Source organism: Grammomys surdaster, unplaced genomic scaffold (assembly GCF_004785775.1).
Source record: "Grammomys surdaster isolate TR1022 unplaced genomic scaffold, NIH_TR_1.0 63, whole genome shotgun sequence".
Taxonomy (NCBI): Eukaryota; Metazoa; Chordata; class Mammalia; order Rodentia; family Muridae; genus Grammomys; species Grammomys surdaster.
In genome coordinates this window covers 897,712-919,508 of record NW_021604565.1, presented here as the reverse complement: position 1 = coordinate 919,508, position 21,797 = coordinate 897,712, and the positions used below count along the sequence as shown (strand labels likewise).

The 21,797-nt window shown below is 38.5% G+C and overlaps 1 protein-coding gene across 8 annotated transcripts in view; it reads left to right on the top strand.

Annotated features, from left to right (window-relative positions):
• The window catches only part of Ralyl (RALY RNA binding protein like), a 682,097-nt gene that overhangs the window by 549,791 nt on the left and 110,509 nt on the right, over positions 1 to 21,797 (top strand). For all 8 annotated transcript variants that reach the window (XM_028765821.1, XM_028765793.1, XM_028765807.1 and 5 more), the window contains one exon: positions 21,761 to 21,793. In XM_028765821.1, coding sequence (XP_028621654.1) covers positions 21,761 to 21,793 — 33 coding nt within the window. The remainder of the gene's footprint in view (positions 1 to 21,760; positions 21,794 to 21,797) is intronic.

Genomic DNA, 21,797 nt, shown 5'->3' with positions numbered 1-21,797 from the left:
ATGCCCATACCCATGCAAATGCACATGCACGTACACATACACATACATATACCCATGCCCATGCCCATGTCTATGCCCATACCCATGCACATGCACATGCACATACCCATGAAAATGCACATACACATACACATACCCATGCCCATGCCCATGTCCATGCACATGCACATGCACATGCACATATACATACCCATGCACATGCACACTGGATGAAGTGGAAATGGCTACACCACTGCATTTGGATGGATGGATGGATGGATGGATGGATGGATGGATGGATGGATGGATGGTACAAAGGCCCCCAAGCCAACCAAACCATCACACCATTATTATTTCTTTTCTTTGGCCTTTTTATAGACAAAAGTTCTTTAAAAATTTACCTCAAAGATAAACTATTACACAAAAAAGACTTACAAAAGGATGTTGATATTAAGTTCAAAACAGTGTTTCATCCTATATGCTCATTATAAGTTCAAGGCAACAGTTTCTCATGGCCTTGTCTTATCATAGTGCACACGTGTGATTTCATCCTTAGACTTGAATGCTTTTCCTTGAACACAAATTTGTCTCAAACCTATTTCTCTTTTTAGTGTAATTGTGAAAGCTCATTGTATTTCTTACTATTGGCCTTTACTTACTATTATTAGGAGTGGGCACATTCTATTCTTGATTTTAACATTATTACATCTTTCTGGCAAAAATCTAAGGCCATCCCTTAAAAAATTCTTTCTAAAAGTATTTGACTCAAATTAGGAATTCTACAAAATCATTAATTCATCTAAAACAGCACTAATGCAAGAACACTCATCTTTATGTTGAACTGTATGAAATCTTTTCAATATATTGAGTTAATCCACAGGGATTATATTAATTTAATAATGACAAAAAAGACATATTGGCTATAGGAAGCTATCCTGAGATAAAGTCTTTTTGGGACCATACATCATAGAGCTTACACATTGCAGATCATGCACAAGTGGCGGGGCAACTCCAGGAAGACCACCTGATAGCCTTAGCCTATCTTAGATGGCTCCTGACATACAAAATTCGATTATTCTATTTTCTTTATATTTTGTCCCCATCAATTAAACTTTGAAAATTATTCTTAGTTTATAAGGCAATTAAAAAGTTGTTATAAAGTTTTCAAAGGTTAACAATGATAGTTCTATTCTTAGAAAATTGAAGTTAGTAGTATCTTAGCTTGGGTTGATTTAAAATATATTGATTAAGAACAGTATAATTTCCTTCTTGTGAAAATTACATATTTTATCTGGCTCGTTATAAAAGGCAGTTCTTGTGTTTGAGCTTTATCTGTAAAGAATAAACCTAATGTGCTTCCTTTCCTATGCTTTTTAGGGTCATGGGTCCCATGTCCACCCCTCCAAAAGGCACATCCACTGGGGAGGCATGATGTGGGCGTTTTGACTGGGCTTACCCCCCACTTGCTCTGGGAGGGTGTCAGGCTATGGAGAAGCCACAGAACACCACTCCAGGAGTAGGAGAGTGCAGTCTGAGGCACAGGACATCCAGAGACGGCTAGGGGTCCTTGGGCCTGAAGGAAGACTGGGGCTATTTGTTTCTCAGCCTCTTAGACACCCAGGCACCACTAGGAGCCATGGAAGACCTGAAAACTGAGTGCCCTCCCTCCCAGGCTGGATCTAGTCTGGGTCCAAGGGAGAAAAGAGTGGAGCTTGAGCCAGATTCCATGGGAAGGAGTCCTTGTCTTGGTGGTCATGGCTGGAGGCACAGAGAAGGCTTCTACAGGAGATTAGACATGGACTCTTTAAGCAAAAACCTTCTCTATTGCTCCTATGAAAAGAGTCAGTCCATGGTTTTAAGACATTTATTACCATGGTAGAAAGTGGATGAGTAAAACAGTATCCCATTTCTCAGGGTCTTTAGGTACCTCATTAAAATGGAGATCTGTCTTGATGCTACATGACCACAGGTCACATCCTCTACCTGTGGAGGGGCTTAAGGTGTTGCCCTTATGTGACTGATGGCCACAAATATATGGAGAGCTGTGGGAGGTTGTAGCTACGTGAAAGGAGCAAGGTGCCCAGGAGTGGGGCAAAATGCTTTCCATCCCTACAGGGTCACCAGGGTTTCTAGTCTTTGCTCACCTAGGAATTAGGCTGTCTTTCACCATCCTACAATGCTTGAACAAAGGAGAATGGAGAGGCATCATGGTCTTAGTAGATTATCAATTACCTATGTTTGACATGCATCATTCCCTTAGAAAATGAACTATTAAACTTTTAAAACATTCTTTCAAGTGGAATTAAATGTGATTATAATCCATTTCATTGACACTTTACATTTTTGAATATTTGGGGATCTTCTAGTACTAAGTAGGTGACTGTTTTGCTCATGTTTACCATACAGGAGAATCATGATCCATTAAGTTCATTACACTGAGATACCAAAGAGTTTGTGCTTTAATATTTCCCTGAAACATTTCTTCTCTGTCAGGGAAACACTCTTGTGACAGAACTACCAGTCGTTAGAATGCACACTGCACTGAAGTCAGGAACCTGTAACCATGAAGCTAATCTGCTTCAAAAACTAGGAGTTTAGAAGCAATTTAAACTTCTTTAATTCATTAATTCATTTTCTCGTCATTAAATGAAGAACTAGGAGCACACCATTGTAAGTTTGTCATCATTTCTAATGTTCTGAGAATCTGTTGTTTATGTTCTTATCTGGAGGAAAAGCCAGACTTCCATGCTTCAATGTGGAATTTATTTGTATTTACTTTCAAGCTGTAGGTAATGCTCTAAATACATATCTAAATAAGACATTGTACATACTGGAGCACATTTTAGGAGATAATCTTAAATATTTTTATAATATAAAAAATTAAATTGTTTCAAGATATTGTTTGCAGATTTCTCTATAAGCACAAAATAATTTGATCCAACCAAAATATACTATAATAATAACGTGCTGGTTATGCTAATAACTCAAAAGATATTGAGAGTGACATAGAAAAGATTTTAGCATTTGATTATAGAAACAAGAAACATACCTGTGTAAAATTGCTACTAAACACGCAATATAACTTCCTGTCTGTTGTTAAAATAAAATTCCATGAAATATCATGACCAAAAGCAACTACAAGAATAAGTTGTTTGGGGTTACAATTTCAGGGGGCTTGATATACACAATGGCAGCAAAGATATGTAGATGCAGTTGAAAGTTCAGAGGTCATATCTCAACCCCACACAGAATGTGTAGGGTATACACTTTGGTGCAAGACTACAGTGTCTCAGAGATGCCCCACTGACATACTTCCTCTATCCAGGCTATATTTCCTGTAGGTTTCATAAACTACCTAAACAACACATGAATTTGAGACCAAGTATACAAAAACAAGAACCTAAAAGGATATTTCTCATTGAAACCATGACAATCAGGCCCAGACTTACATAGGCTTCCGCTCATATCACAATTAAACATGTAGTAAAAATTCAAAAGCTACCCAATCTTTAACACCCTCATCAATAATCAAAATCCAAAGTCAAAAGCCCTAAATCTCCCTTAAGATTCAGCCATCTCTTTAATCCTCTGTAAACAAACTGTTAAGTATGAACCATACATAGGAAACAGAGTTTAAAGGGTAAGAGAGGAAAGCTATAAACCTTCAAAGACTACCCAGTGATCATTTTCCTTCAGCAAAAGCTACAAGGTCCTACAAAAGCACCATGAACTGAAAACCAACTGGTCACATATAAGCGCATGTAGGGATCATTTCTCATAGAAACCACCATACTTTCTTAGTGCATGTATGAAGAACAATAAGGCAAAAATATTAACTGTGATTGACTTTAGATTGTGTTTTCTTTCAATTTTATTGCCTAACACTAAAGCTTCCTTGGAGGTGTTTTTGCAACAAAAGAAATACATTAAAGAGCAGATTGTATCCCTTGCAAATGATATGCATTATGCACAAGCACTAAGGCAGAAAATAGTGACAATTTTTTTAATGTTCCCTGCAGCCCCACATCTCCACTAGTCCCCATGGTTACTGGAAAAAGTTAATTTTCTAAAAGGGCAACTTCATTAACTTTAGTCTCACAGTTCAGTGCTGGCCAGCTGCCCATGTGGAGATAAAGTCATTGTCAGAGCTAACTGCCTGAAGTGCCGTGTCAGTCAGTTAGTAGCAAGATAGGACAAGGGTCTCACTGAGTGAAAAAGGTTAAAGGAGCAGGGTGTATGGAGAGAACACCTGAAGTGATCTCATCCTCAAAAGTGAAAACGGTAAAGTGATGAAGTGAAGTAAGCGAGGATGCATGGGGATGACCTCTGGCTTGGTTTAGCAAGCAAACAATGAGACAGTGTTTGCTCCTGACTCCAAATGACCCTCAGCATCCTAAATCTGTGATACCATTGCTTTGCTGCTGCTTTGAAAGGATACAGTGTATGTGATTTACAAATAACAACTGCATAAAGCCAGGATGCAGCCATCATATCCAGAGCATAGTCCTAGGTTCATTTGAACAAGGGGAACCTATCAACACAGCACAAGGAATGGTTAGAAGTCAGTAGATACAGCACAAATGTTTTTTAATTTTTTACTTTTATTGAAAAGAATCTTTTCATACAATATATTCTGACCCACATTGCCCCCCCCTTTTCTTCCCCCACATCTTCCCTTCCTATCGAACACCATGGCTACTATTTCTCTCTTTAGAATAAATACAGGCAAATAAAAACAGAAACAAAGTATAATAAAACAAAGCAAACATACAAATAGGCAAAAAAACAAACAAACCATAGAGCACCACATACACACACACACAGAGACACACACAGACACACACACAAATGCATGCACTGACACACGAGAGAGACAGAGAGAGGAAGTAAGAGGGAGAGAGGGGAGAGAGAGAGAGAGAGAGAGAGAGAGAGAGAGAGAGAGAGAGAGAGAGAGAGAGAGCTGGGGGGGGCTTTTAAGAATGATGTACCAATCAATCCCTGAAATTATAAAGAATACAAATAAATTTCTATTTGTGAAAATAAATTACAAAGTGCAAATAAGCAAGAGCAAGAGTGAGACAGATCTCTGGCTTGGGTTGCTTTGCACAGTGTTGTTGGTTCCCTATATTCTGTTACTGAGATTACTGACTAACCAGGGGAAAAGACATAACTAAGATGGTGAGACAATTGCAGAGACATATATGGAACTATAATGTTTCTGTTGGATTGTTGAAGACTTTCTTTTATCATTCTGTAATCATTATCTCTTTATTAGAAAAATATTACATGTTTAGTGGTTTGAGAAAATATATATATTAAAGTATAAACTGAACTGGTACATGTATCTTTATATGTAATTCAAAAAGGATGACATAAGAAAATGTGGTATATGAGTGAATTACATGTGGATAGGCAGTTGCAAGACAGTTGACATTGTTTCAGGAAGGAATCACTCCAAGAAAAGCAGCCACTTGGTCTCTTAAACACAAACACACATTCTAAAAAAAACTTCTGCAATGAGATGTTGACTGAAATAAAAGACCAAAGATGGGGGCATTTGGACAATCCCAGTAGGTGGTCTCCATAACATAGTTTGTCACAACAGTTATTAGTACTGAGAAGTTAGTTAACAGCCTAATTTTAGAGAAAGACTGAGTCAATGGATAGATGAATGAGTAAATAATTTCTTCAAAGGAGTTATTACTGAGGCCTTCTATGGGGGATTAGACAGCAGTTCTATAGGGAAGACCTTCTCGATTGGTTCCTTAAGGTGGATCCTGATGAAAAGAGACAGTCGTTGGTTTTAAGGCGTTTATTGTCATGGAGGAAGGTAGATGTGTAAAACCATACCCCACTTCTCAGGGTGGACCTGAGGTAAAATACCTTTTGCAGCAAGAAATGTCTGAGAAGGAAAGCTTATTGGCTAAGCTCGACAGGCATTTAAGTACCTCATTAAAATGGAGATCTATCTTGTGCCTATGTGACTTGTGGTCACATCCTCTACAAGTCGAGGGACTTGGGTTGTTGTCCATATATGACTGTTGGCCACAAATCTATGGGGGATTGCCACTAGTGACAGGGCTTGGTGCCTAGAAACAGGCAAAGTGCCTACTGTCCTTTCAGAGTCTCCAGGGCTTCAAGTCTTAGCTCAACAGGGAGCCAAGCTACCTTTCACGGTCCCACACCCAGAAATATTGATTAGATAACATCTGAGAACTGGAAATACAGGTAAACTTTTAACTTTTGTCAATAAGGCAGACCCAGGAAGAAACCAGCTCCACCTCATATTAGAGATATCTGTTCAGCCCATGTAGTGGAAGAAAGGACAAGACATATTTGCTAAATTTTATAATTAAATTAATTATGATTACTTTACTTACTTTTGTCACCAATATACATCAGGTAACAAAACTGCCAAAAATCCCCGATACTGGTATTAAGTGTGTGTTATGCATAGGAGGTAGCAGATATCATAGGACAATATAACTAGTGAAGAACAGTATTGAATGGGGCACTCTCGCAATACATTGGTAGGCAGACTTGAAAACAGTGGTGAGCTGGTTAGGGTTTTTATGTAAAGGAAATAGGTGTAAAACGTTCTTATACCATAGGAGTATCCTTATATTTTAGACATTAGAAGTCCAATGTCTCTGGAGCAGAGACAATGACAGGAATGGGTGATACTGGAGATACAACATAGAGGGTCTAGATGCCTATGAAATACTCCAGTTCTTTTATGAATGAAATGAAGACCTTGGAATGGCATAAGCATTTGACTTAGGCCATTAATGTATCCAGAAGAATCATAGTAGCTGCAAGTTGAGATATTCTGCAGAGAACCAAAGGTATTTTGTACAAATCCAAGCTGACACCACTGAGATAGACAAGTGTTTGTTATATTGTATGCATAAGTTGCAAGCAGAGCCAACAAGACTGCTGGCATATTGGATGTAGACGCTAAGATAAAGAATGGAGTCAAGCCTTTTTTTGTCATCTATGAGTAATAACCAAATCTGCTACCTCTTTTAAAAAGTTGATATATTCCATGGTCTGAATATTTCTAGTTGAAAAGCTCATTTCTGTGTGGTGAGTAGATAGCTGGTGCATATTTCATTTGGTATATGAGCCAGGTACTACATCCATTTGTGTCAATTCAGCTTTATTCTCCACATAGCCTTTTCCTATGACTTGGAGATTTTGTCATATAAAGGTGAACTCAGAGTAGTAAGAATTCTTGACTTCAAGAAGTAGAAACAAAGGTGGCCATGGCATACATTTAGAATTCCTGAAATCAGGAAACTGAAGCAGGGGGATCATGACTTGCAAACTGCTACATTCTTTCCACTAGTGTAGGATGGGTCCTTGATGTGTAGAAAAAAGGAACTACTTAATGACCAGACTACTTACCAGAGACGCTTGCAAGGAAGTTAAGAATCTGAAGTCAAGTAAGTATGGAATCATGTCAGTGAAAAAATGAATTTTTGGAGTGTGGAGCCCTGCTGCCACGCCTTAAAGATGGTGCCTGCTTGCCCTTGCAGACTTGGAGTAAACAAGCCTTGTTTGGTCCTGGGGCGGTACTTCCTGGTGGCCTGATCTTGTGTCATGGGTCTTTGACCAATCACAGTGCGAGACGTGGTATGGGCTCATGGGCAGTCCTACACAGGGTATAAAGCTTCACTCCTGGGCTGGCTCAGGGGCACACCTTCAAGCTTCATGTAACTAGCAACTCCTGAGTAAACTGCTGCTGGAAGGAACTGGTGTGCAAGTCTTTCTTCCCTGCTGGTCGGGGTGGTAGGCGCCGCACATTTGGTGGCCTGCACGGGGATTTCTTAGAATTCCCGGAGTTCCAGAACCAGTAGTAGTCAGGGCGATCGATCGGTAAGTGGCCGGTAAGTGGGGCCCTTCAATCTTTAAAGTCCTCGGAAGGAGGCTTCAATCTTTAAAGACCTCGGAAGGAGGCTTCAATCTTTAAGGTCCTCGGACGGAGGCAAGCAAAAGTGAAAGTAAAAAGGCCAACGGGATATGTTCATGCCGGGAGGAGTGGATCCGTGGATAGTTATTCTAGTAGTGGCGATCACGATTGCAGTATCCCTGGTGCTGTGTTTTTGCCTTAACTGTCACCAGCCAGGGCATGAGTGCCGCTGTTAACTACCTTAAACAGAAGGCTCTACAGCAGTTTGTCCAGGAAGTGGACCGCATCGCCCCTTGGTTCGTGGTATCGGGACAGCTTACCTTGGCCACCTGGGATAAACTGGGGAAGGACATAGAAAGGGAAGAGAGGGAGTGAAGGTGAAGAATTGGAAACATTTCCTGCCAAGTACAAAGGTGTGGAAGAGAAAGAACACGGCATAAGTATACAAAGATCAAAGAGGCCAAGGGTAGTGAGGCTAAAATAATACAGACTTCAAAGAGAGGGACGAATCTAAGGACTGTGGTAAAGCGGTGGAAAGGTTAGAAAGCAAAGCCATGGGTAGCTGTTGTAGCTGTCCAGATAAAGACACTGTCCTAGATAACCATAGGAACAAGTTTAAGGTTGTTTACGTTGATGATGATGGCAATGAGCTAGACTCTGGTTTCATGGAGCTCACAGACACAGAACTGATTCTGTACACCCCAAAGTGAGACTCGGTGAAATGGCACTACCTCTGCCTGCGACGGTACGGCTACGACTCAAAACTGTTTTCTTTTGAAAGTGGTCGATTGTGTCAAACTGGACAAGGAATTTTTGTTTTTAAGTGTGCCCGTGAAGAAGAATTATTTAACATGTTGCAAGAGATTATGCAAAATAATAGTATAAATGTGGTGGAAGAGCCAGTTGTAGAAAGGAATAGTCATCAGACAGAATTGGAAGTCCCTAGAACACCTCGAACACCTACGACTCCAGGGCTTGGTGCTCAGAACTTACCCAACGGGCATCCCTGCTACCCCTCATTTGGAGATACTTCATCTCACCCCTCAAGCCGACACTCTCTTGTGGGAAGTGCTCACAAAATAGACTATTCAAGGTGTAGGGATTTTACACCGACAGTCTTTAACCTTGATATCAGGCGCCCCAGTTTAGAACATAGGCAACTTATTTATATACAGGTGGATTTGGAAAGGGGCAGTGACTCTGACAACCATCATACTCCAGAAACGACAACCACTCCCCTCCTACAAACCCCCACCCGGCGCACAGAGCTGTACACTGTCATAGACATTGAGAGAACTGTTGCTGTGTCCAACTTGCAGAAAGCACTGCCGAGAGACGACGGTACCTCTAGGAAGACCAGACACAACAGTACTGACCTGCCCATGTGAGCCCGGATGCATTGCATTGTGAAGATTTTCAGGGTATAGGAGTGCTAGCTGTTGCCCTAGTGGGCGTCTGTGTTCTCTGCCTGTCTTGAATCTGTTGTATGGTCAGGGCCCAGAGACGTGAGAGGGCGCTGGTAGTGCATGCCTTTCAGGCCATTGGTGTGTGTGTGTGTGTGTGTGTGTGTGTGTGTGTGTGTATCTCCACAAGCATGGCTGGTAGCTTTGAAGTATTAGTTGCTCTCATTACCCCAAATTTTAGGTCTGGACAGACCTTGCACCCCTGGAAGCCTATAGGTTTCATTGCACACGGGATGGGTGTCTATTCCATTTTCCTTGGGCCCAGCTCTTGCACCTGGTGGGCTTTGCCCATTGCACCCAGTAGAGTGAGTCCCATGGTTTGAGCCTGTCTGCCCTTGATCGTGGGATCCTACATGATGGAGCTTGCTTGATCGGGCAGTCACAGCTTGAAACTGCTTAAAAACAAAAAAGAGGGAACTGTGGAGCGCTGCTGCCATGCCTTAAAGATGGTGCCTGCTTGCCCTTGCAGACTTGTAGTAAACAAGCCTTGTTTGGTCCTGGGGCGGTACTTCCTGGTGGCCTGATCTTGTGTCATGGGTCTTTGACCAATCACAGTGCGAGACGTGGTATGGGCTCATGGGCAGTCCTACACAGGGTATAAAGCTTCACTCCTGGGCTGGCTCAGGGGCACACCTTCAAGCTTCATGTAACTAGCAACTCCTGAGTAAACTGCTGCTGGAAGGAACTGGTGTGCGAGTCTTTCTTCCCTGCTGGTCGGGGTGGTAGGCGCCGCACATTGGAGAAGATGGAAGATGCTGTGGAAGGTGCATATTGTTCAGTTCTGTGACGTATTATAATTGAGATATCTAAGAGACATCTGAATAATGAATTCAAGTAGAAAGTATCAAGTTTAGAAATAAGAAAAAGAGTTTGGACTGCATTGTGTAAGAGTCAACCATATATAAATGAAATTCAAATTGGTGAGGAAGGGTAAGAATAGTTGTTTCATAAAGGAAGGCAGGAGTGTTCCAGACACTGCATTCTTGAATTTTAATACACAAAGTATGAATCAGCAACTCAAAAGAAACAACTATTAAGCCACTTTGAGTGGTAAGAAACAGTGAATGATGTTCCCAGTGAGAATATATTGATTGAGTCAAATGCTCTATCAAGTTCATGTTAACTTGCAATTCATTATGGATTCTGCATAATAGAAGCTATTTACATATTTTAAAAAGAACAAACCAGAAATTATATTCACCTTTTTAAAGGATGTGACCAAATTATACATGTTAATACAGAAAGAAGTCAGAAAAGGTAGACCTTATAATGAGAGACCCATGTGCTTTAGAACAGCTGTAGCTGCAGTAGGAGGGATAGCACATTTACATTGCCAGTCGTCAAGGAGTCTCCTTCCAGAGTTAAGGGACTCTGAATAACTCCCTTAGGTAATTTTCACTGCTCAGTTTAATGAACATAAGATAGTAGAGATCATTTTATTCTAGGCAATAGTGTTTGCTAAGTGGTTAAGAACTTTAACTGATCTTCAAGAGAACTTAGGTTCAAGTCCCTTCATCCTCTGTGGCAGATAACAACAAACTCCAGTTTTAGAGCTGATATCCTCTTCTGGCATCCACAGGCACGGAATGTTCATGGTATACAGTCATGCATGTAGAAAACACATCTATATACACAAAATAAATATATTTTAAAAAATTAATCGTATTCTGAAATAAAGTGCAAATATTTGATTCCTTTAGACAAATAAGGGTAGGGAAGTAGGTATTTGAAAACTACAACAGAAAGGAACTGGGATTTCCAATATAGAAACTGAGACTAATATTGTCATGAGCAAGAAGACAAAAACCTGGTTAAGAAAATGCATCCAAATCAGGTAAATGCAAATCAAAACAACCCTGGGATTCCACCTCACACCAGTCAGAGTGGCTAAGATCAAAATCTCAGGTGATAGTAGTTGCTGGCAAGGATGTAGAGAAAGAGGAACACTCCTCCATTGTTGGTGGGATTGCAAGATGGTGCAACCATGTTGGAAATCAGACTGGCAGTTCCTCAGAAATAGCATTACCTGAGGACCCAGCTATATCACTCCTGGGCATATACCCAGAAGATGTTCCAACATATAACAAGGACATATGCTCCACTGTGTTCACAGCAGCCTTATTTATAATAGCCAGAAGCTGGAAAGAACTCAGATGTCCTTCAACAGAGGAATGGATACAAAAAATGTGGTACATTTACAGAATAGAGTATTACTCAGCTATTAAAAACAATGAGTTCAAGAAATTCTTAGGTAAATGGATGGAACTAGAAAATACCATCCTGATTGAGGTAAGCCAACTACAAAAGTACACACATGGTATTCACTAACCGATTATAGGATATTAGCCCAGAAGCTTGAAATACCCAAGATTCAACTCACAGACCACATGAAGCTCACGAAGAAGGAAGACCAAGTGGGGGTGCTTCGGTCCTTCTTAAAAGGAGTAATAAAATACTCAAGGGAGCAAATATGGAGACAAAGTGTGGGACAGAAACTGAAGGAGGGGCCGTCTGGAGACCATTCCACCTGGGTATCCATTCCATGTGCAGTCACCAAAGGTAGACACTGATGTGGATGCCAGGAAGTACATGCTGACAGGAGCCTGATATAGCAGTGTCCTTAGAGGTCAGCCAGATTCTGACATATTCAGAGGTGGATGCTCACAGCTAACCATTGAACTGATCATGGGGTTCCCAATGGAGGAGTTAGAGTGAAGACTGAAGGAACTGAAAGGGTTTTCAGCCCCATGAGGAGAGCAACAATACCAACTAACCAAAGCTCCCAGGGTCTAAACCACCAGCCTAGGAGCACATAGGGAGGGATCCATGGCTCCAGCTGTATATGTAAGGGAGGATGGCACTGTCAGGCATAGGTGAGAGAGAAGATCCTTGTTCCCATGAAGGCTGGACGCCAAATGTGGGGGAATTCGAGGGTGGGGAGGTGGTAATGGGGAGGTACTGGCTCATCCTCATAGAAGCAGGAGGAGGGGGATGGGGTAGGGGGTTTCTGGGTGGGTGGGGGAATGGGGTAATAGGATAACATCTGAAACGTAAATAAAATATCCAATAAAAAAATTACCCTGAAAACAAAGAAAATGCATCCAAAACTGTGTTGTTGTTTTCAAACACTATATCAAATATTAACAATAACTGCTTCTGAACGAGTCTTTCACACTTTGCTAAGAGAAGGGGTGAGAATAGTGCTTAACCTGGGGTCTGCAGTATGTGAGAAGGTGGGACATACTTGGAGAGTGTGGATGCCAGAAGAGGGCAGATGTCAGCTTCTCTTCCATCTTGCTGTGTCCTGAGAATACATCTAGTAGCTGACCACCATTCATATGTGTCATAACTTAGCATGACCAGTCAACATGTAACTGCATAAAATTGCACTGAATAATATCTTTATCTTCAGATATAGAACAATGACAGAACAACTGGGCAATGTACAGGACTGAGAATTGAGATCCATAACTGGATAACTTGATGACTGATGCTCTGATTCCACAGATGACACTCTAGGTAGATTGAGTTGATCTGTTAGATTTATTAGCCATTAGCAAACAACTAAAGATAGCTGAAAGGGACACATAGAAGCCCCCAGCTTGCTTTCTGTGTACCACTCTCTCACATCCTAAACTCAGGACATTAATGAGAAAATATCCCATTAAAAACTATTGTGTCTGAAAGGACTTTTCATTTAGGAAATTATTTTACTTAGTTTACTAGAAATGTCTGCACAGCTGTGTGTACCACTTCTACTTTGGAGCAGTGATGTACATGCTAGGATCATATTGGAGAAAGAACAAGTCACCAAACTGCCTTGGTCGAATATTCTTCCCATTCCCACTGAAGATCCCTAAAGTATCAGATAAAGTGTTTTCAGCATCCCAAGAGAATCTTACAAGGGCTAATGATCTTTCTTGCCAGGAGGTACTTCTGAAGTCTCGCTTCCTTTCTTACTATAGTTACATCCTCTGGCAGAATCATGAAAGAGCATTACAGACTGTCCAGGAGATATGAGCCCTGCAGCCTCAATTTCCAATGAGGCAAAAGTCATGACTGCGAGTGTAAAAACTTCAGTGAGATTCTTTGCTGATCCCACAGCCATCTTTTCATCTGTCCCTGGGGAAATCAGTGCAGATTACAGTAACTGCAAATGAAGCTTACCAAGAGGCCTGATGGTAGCCTTTAGCTGAGATTTCAATTGGACATGAATGTCCTTGAAAATGGTATTACAGGAGAAGAGGTCAGAGCTACTTTTTATTCCAAAGAAACTAAATCCACTGGAGAAATATTATACCACAGGAATGAACAAGCTTGGTTTTCTTTAGAATTGCAGGTTAGTTTCGTTACTTAATGACCAACAAATAAATACAGGAAAATCACACAAATATGCTGAAGTAGTAACACTACTAGCATGCTTTCTGGGAATATCATGCTCTGTGTTTTTTGAGCTTTAAAATCTGATGAAAGATAAACAAACTTTTTGTGCTTTATCCTTTATAAGATAGAAATGACAGTGATGGCAACTTTGTAAACAAGATGGTTATAAAGGTTAAATGTGTTAAAACGCCTCTTTCCAAATTCAAATTGTTCACTATAACATAGAAGAACCTAAATAATATGCATTGTTTTGTTCATGTTGGCACATGATCTGTAAATCTGCTATTCTAGGAAATTTGAACACTCCTTCATTTTGTAACCCTGAACAAAATTTTGTGCTTCTTGTTAATATAATATGGGTAGATACATATTTAGACATCATTCTTTTTCTACCCTCCCTCACCACTTTTAGAGTTCTTGTCAACACATTGGTCCTAGAAGCCATCATCAATTAATCAGAGCTGACAAGAAAATTAGAGCTTCTTTGACCTCCCAGCTCTAGAGAATGCCAGCTCTTAAAGAGACAGTTGCTCATGTTTGCAGATCCTAGACAACCCACTCAGTCTAAGCCAGAACCTGTCTTTCTCGTGTTGTTGACAATGCATGACTAAACTAGGGATAATCCCTGTAATCCATCTCAACACTATGCCCTTATAGGTAGCCATGGCTAAAGAAATAATGTGATTGCTACAAGAGTCAACTGTGTACCTATGCCAAGCTATTTTACTATTGTATTTTGAACTTTCATTCAAATAAAGACATCACTAACAAGATGAACACCAGTGTATTGACAGAGGAGAGTAAGTCAATGCATGTCATATCCAATGCTGTATATCAAAGAAGCTTCTTTTTTCCCCTTAAGGAGACTTTTGTTCTTCCAAAATAGTTGTTTCCTAGCTATGAAGTTTTAGATGACAAGTGCAGAATCATGAGACCATTTTGATTTGTGTTGTTTCAAGCGAGTTAAGACAAATTCCAACTTTCAGTATTTTGCAGGAAACTCATCTACAATTATGCATGAATTCTTTTTCTAGCCACATGAAAAAGTTTATCTTTTTGAAAATTACATTGGCAGTAAAGGAGTGTCTAAGTGAATTCACCAATGTGTTGTATGCTAATATATGAGGTATACAATATAGAAGAGATGAAAAAGTAATTTTGCAGATGTTAATCTTTTTATAAGACATCATTGTTTGCTCACATTTTATCACTTACAAGGAAAAGCTTGTTGCCATCAATGCCTTGGAATGAAGAAGGTGTCCTATGGTCTACATGTATTATAAGACACAAGATATATTTTGCATATATATAAATGTAAACTTCTTCATCCTCAAAAAGATTTTTACTATGTTAACTCATCCCACAATTAACAAACTATCAGCTAAAGAGTAATTCAGAGTGACCTGGACACCACTGTCTTCCTTATGAGACACGGTTGACTAAAGATCAGACAGGGTAGCAATTTTGCCTGTTTTTCATTTTCATAGAGCATCAAAAAGTAGCAAAGAGTATTTACCTGACTTTGGAGTAAGTCCTGTGATTTTCCAGATTTACAACATGGACTTGTCAGTCCACTTATTCTTTATTTAATAGCTGAATATATGTATTTTCTGATCAAAAGAGACCTGCCAACTGGGTTTATCATTATTTTTATTATCTGAATGAGGCTACTGAGATACAACAAATTCTTTACTTTTCAATACCACAGTCAGAAGAAAATTAGGCAAATGGATTCTCAGACATAAATATTTCAGTTGTATATCATGTGCTTGCTAAATATGCATTTGGGCCTGGGCTGTCACTGCTAAAAGAAATGGATCAGACAATAACAAATAGTATTGTTATTTATTATTTTAACTATAAGATCCTGTAACTATAAAAGACTATTTTTTCAAATTCATAGTATGTGTTTTATAGATATGTTTGTCTAGAATATTTTAATTTCCTAGAAAAATAATAATCTTTTTAATTGTTTGAAGTTGTGTTTATCAAAACACAATAAGAAGGTAAGAAGTCAAAACACCACCTAGACAATGAGCAATGTTGTCACTATAGCAATGCTCAAAGCACATACACAGAAATAGTAAAACACAAAAGACAAAGAGTTACACTGGCTATAGACTGTGAGAGAACTCATTTATTTTAAGGACTTTGACTTTTAGTCTATACATAAAGGACAAGATCAGGAGATGGCAAAGTAGTGAAAGTTTATTGTCAAATCATTCTTGTGATTCTCTAATGAATAATATACACAATGGTACTTGCTTGTAATCCATGTATTTAGGAAGCTGAAGCAGAAGAACAATGATTTCAAGGCCAGCCTATAAGACAAAATAACATCCTGACTCAGAAAACTAAAAAAATAAAGTCATAATTACGGTACTTAAAATATACGAATCTCTTTTTCTTTCAGATGTATAGTCTCAACAGGTATGAGTATGAGTGGTAGTGTGCTGCCATCATAGTCAGAAAACAAACCATTGTGACTTACACTAAGCCTTTCAAGAAGTGGGAGACGTGACTTGTGTAATAGGACACAAGAGAGCAGCTCTAGTAGTAGATGTGGTTGCTCCAAATAATACTGAAGGATGAAAGTCTCTAAGGATGCTTTTCAAAAACTTCATGTGCAAGTTAAGGATTATTTTGATAGTGAATACTGAGACCAGAGATCTAAGAACAAGATTAGAGAATAAACAAGGGAGATCAAAACAACCAGAGATCATGAGCTTCACTTGAAACCTCTTATGTTAGAGGTGCTTATCAAACAGTTGATGTGTGCTCACAGTCATATGTCAGAAGCAAACAATATGAGAGATGCAAATCTCAGAATCTATGAGGTGAGAATATGGCATTTGACAACAATTGTGGTTTCTCAATGGAGCACAAGAACATCTATTGAGAAGATGTAGCAGGGGAGTAGTGCTACATTAACAAGGCAAACAGTGAACTAGAGAGATATGCAGGGCAGCACACCACACAGAACTGCAGATGAAAACAGTAGAGGCAATTTTTTTTTATTTCAACTCTCCATCACTTATTGGCTATGTGACCATGAGAGAAGACACATACTTATAATAATTTACTCTGTGTCTTCCAATGAATTGTGATAATTACCTCAAAGAGTAGAAGAATTTTTAAATAAGTGAGTAATGATGAAACATTTTGAATGATGAGTGGTCTTTACTAAATGTAAATTAGTTTGTGGTTAAGTGTAGTTTTAATCTTGTTAATTCTCCATATTGATATTAATTCTGTGCTCTAATTTACAATTTCCCACTCCTATCTTCTAATGACTTTGGTGCCTTTATTTTATTCTACTGCTAAATTCTTTTGAGCCATGAATGAAGTATTATTAAATTCACTACCTACTTCTTGGGAAAAGTAAATCTTAGGAAAGATAAAATCAATCCCTTTTTTTCACAAAACACTTACTGTATAAAAACTTATTGACAATTTCTCTCTGGGCATATCACAATGTACGCCTATTTCTAAGCACTAAATTGAGAAGCAATTTTTCTCTGAAAGGATATTTCTCATTGTTTTTTCTTTTTTGTTGTTTCTTCAGGTTTCAAGATTAAAACAAGCACTTTATACACTTAATGTTGGCAATCTGTCTTTAGCATAAACATGTATACAACATCCTATCAGTGGCAGGAACTCTGATAGGTGCTCTAAGCATTCGATTTTCTCCTGTTCTTAATAGAAACATGAATCTGTAAAGATGTATGTCATATAATTGGAAACCATAAGTGTGAATGTTGTTTCTTACATTTCAAGCCTGGATACTTTAATTGAAGATGATGACCTATAACTGAGTGTGTGTTACCAAAACAGAGAACAATTCAATGTGAGCTGCTGTGACATTCTTCTACAGTGCTTTCATACAGATGTGCCATGACAATTTCTTTTCATGAATGTCTGTTATGCTTCACCAAATAGATGCTCAAGAGTGTTATCTATGGATTAGGATGTCTAATGTGCAATAATATCTTTCCTTTTTAGTACACATATCATATTTAACCAGGATCCACAGAAAGATGTACTTTACAATCAATTTCTTTTCTACTACCAATTTCTTTTCTCAACTGAGATGCACATTAATATTTTTCCAGGCTTAATGAAGCTCCCAGTTTACTTTTAATATATTAAAGGTGTCCCAAGACTGTGTCACAATAAGAACTATAAATACTGGAAACCCAGAGATTAATGTGGGAAAAGAAGTTAGATTGAGATAAAATTTATACATCATCCATAGAGCAAGAGAACATAAACTGTATTTACTAGAGAACTAAATCTTCAAAGGCACCAAAAACACCTAAAGTGTGAGTATCTGGGCAGCAAGTAGACCATTATTCTTTAGTGAATTGTTCAGTAAGAAATGGATTAAGGAATATGATGAACATCTGGGATGGGTTATGTGCATATTAGGCACATGACCCTAAGGTTCTGTCATCCTCCAGTGCTATGAAAATTATCAAGAAATATGGTGATATGAAAGTAGTGTCTTGGAAGAAATTGCCACTAAAACAGAAGACAATATTCAGAAACAGAGAAGCAATTCAAATTACTATGATTTTCTAAATCATGGAGAAATCTTGCTATATATTAAAAATATCATGTCTATTTTTAGAAAGGTTGTTTCTATTTCCTTCAGGAAAGATGATTATGTAGAGTGAAAAGTATTTTGTTTTACAAAAGACACGTAGCAAGCACTACAAGCTTGTGGACACAGAATATCTGATCCAACTTTTCAATACGTTGCTGTTGCACAAACAATCTTAGAATATGTATGTCAAACTCATGGCTGTATTCCCTGAAGCTCTTTCTAAATATGTTGAATTTGATGTTATATATTAATTTCACCAGACAAAAAATATTTTAGAATTTTTACCATATAAAAAGATAAAGCATTTTTAGTCTATGACTATAAATAAAATTTATGAAATGAAACATTTCTCAGTGAGTAGCTTTAGACTAAAGTTGACAACAACCTTGGGTATAAAATAACCATCAAAACTCTCAATCTGATATCATTTTTAAAACTCTGACTTCTTCCCTAAAAGCTTTTATGAAACATTTGATGGATATATTCATTATATTTTTTGTTGCTGTTACAAACACTCAGTAGCACTTTCAGAAAATAATTCACAGTTTGAGGATATAATCCCTCATGGCAGGAACATGAGGTAACTTGTCATTCTTCATGAGGAGTCAGAAAGCACACAGTGAAGTATAGTAATATTCAGTTATTTTTTTTTTTACTCCATCCAAGACCCCAAGCAGTAGAATGCTGATGTCTGTTTTTATGTTGTGTTCTCCAACCTCACCTCAATCTAGAAATTTCTTCAATGTCATATCCAGAGATTTAACTCTTGGTTGAGTCTTGATTCTGTCAATTTGATAATTAGAATTAGCAATTGCAGAAGAATAGACAAATGAGTGTAGTAGTAAGAGAAGAAGGACAATGAACTAGAAAGTCAGACCAAAACCAGTTACAATGAGGGTCAGGAAAATAACATCCCTGCATGTCCCAGTGAATCAGCTGCATATGTGGAATTTTCAGAAAAACATTAAGAACATTTAATTAATAATTCTGATGTGAAACACATTTTGAACTTAGCTTTTGCATACTGGCAAGTAAATGTACACTTCTTTATTGCCTTGTTTTTATTTGGGTTACCTATGACGTTCTTAAGCAATGCAGGTCAATGAAATTTTTAAGAGATAGTTCAGAAGCTGAAGAATTTCACCTCACACAGGCAGATTGCACACCTACACTGAAGCCTGGCATCATTGGGTTAAAATTATTGGTGAAAATTGGAGAATCAGTACAATTAATGCCCATATCTTCTGTACTTCTCTGTTATTAGCTAGAAAACACTGGTCTAATTAGGGAAACATCTGTATCATTATTAATTTTCACAATTTCCCTCTGTGTCTGTTGGCTTATCAATAACACAAATGTACAAAAAATACCAAACAAATTAAAGAATCTCATTAGTTGACTAAAGATCTAAATAAATAAGAATATCTAAAATTCACAAAAGAAAAAGACTACATAAATACACACCATTAAACCCCTAATAACCACTGGTGTTTGAACCTGCTTGTTTCTTGGTGGCTGTATAGTGGAATGCTTTTCACATCCTCCTCTGTGCTGTGACATCATTGTCTGTGTCAGGAGTATATTCAGGCTCTGTAAACAAGGTGCTGAGATTTATTTCTACCAGATCATGTTTTGGTACATCCAAAAGAGAATGGAAGCAAACCACTGACATGGTCTGTAGAATTCTGATGCAATCATTTATTTCCGTTACCAAACTGAATATATAAAAGTATATATTTTTATATATTTTCCTGGTATTTCCTTATAATGACTTCTATACTCAATATTTGTAGGGGTGAGGAAGACAGTCCAGCCAGTGAAGTGCTCACGTTGCAACTGAGAACACAAGTTCAATCAGTGGAACCAATACTAAACACAGTCAGGCATAGTGGCACACTTGTAATCTCAGTGCTTAGGACTTGCCAGCCTAGTTTGCACATTGAGTTCTCTGCCAATGATGGAATATGTCAAAAACAAAAAATGAAAATAGAAATGAAATAGCTGGATCCTGAGGAGGGACATCTGTGGTTGTCCTCTGGCTTCCATGCATTTAAACATGAATTGCAGTATTTACTTAAAATATTTCACTACTGGCCTAATTTAGCCCATAACTGTATAAAAATTTATAATAAAAATACTTAACTACCAGAAAGCACTTCTTGGCATCTGGGTTTAGTGTCTGTATATTGGGATGGTTTCTGATACAGCTGTCTCCTGAGAGGCTCTGCCAGAGCCTGACAAATACAGAAGGAGATGCTGGCAGCCAAACACTGAACTGAGCAGGGGGACCCTAATGGAGGAGTTAGGGAAAGGACTGAAGGAACAGAAAGGGTTTGCAACTCCTTAGGAAGAACAACACTATCAACCAACCAGAACCCCTAGAGTTTCCAGGGATTAAACCACCAACCAAAGAGTACACATGGAAGGACCCATGGCTCCATCTGCATATGTAGCAGAGGATGACCTTGTTGGGCATCAGTGGGAGGAGAGGCCATTGGTCCTGTGAAGGCTAGATTCCCCAGTGTAGTGGAATGCCAGGGAAGTGAGGTGGAGGAGAGTGGGTGGGAGAAGAAGCACCCTCATAGATGCAGGAAGGAGGGAGGAGGGGATAGGGGGCTTCTGGAGGGGAAATTGGGAAGAAAGGTGGCATTTAAAATATAAATACATAAAATATCCAATTAAAAATACATAAGTCTCTTTGACTGTTAATTCAGAAGTACCCAAAATCTGACACTTTACAAAGAATGTGGAGATATGTGAAATCAGAAAATTAGATTAAAGTGGGTCTATACTATTTCTTCCTGACAAGTATGAGCTACAGAGGCCTTTAAAGTAGATTTCCGGAGACATCACAACTAAGAAGCCTTGGGAGATGTGTTCTCTTGGAGGTACAGGAAACACTATGCTTTGAGGGGAAGGGAGAGAAGCATAATCTCTGGCATGACATCACCACTCCTCCCAAGGTGTCACACCTAAAAGTGATTGTGCATGATACGATACCTCCTCGCCATTCTCACTACAGGGAATTCCTCTGTAAATAAAGTATTCAGATAATATCTAGCCAAATTTGCTATAGATTGTTCTACTATTACAACTAAAAGTAAATATATTAAAACTTCTAGGAATGGATTGCCACTATTAATAAAATAACTGGATACAGAGTATATCTAAAAATTTTACTCTCCCTCTTACTGAGATAATATATTTGAAAGTTACATTCCCAGACTGAGGTTTTGACTTTATTTAACTGCCCAATCCAACTAGAACATGAGTACATATGTATACTCATATATATATAATTTTACTGTTCTAAAACACATTTCCACCAAAGGAAGTATTTTACCATATGCATGTAAAACTCAATGTTTGAATGTGTAGCAAATTATTATATGAAAATAACATTTTCATGTTTTACAGGCTTGAATCAAAGGAGCCATTCCTATCTGTCGGGTAA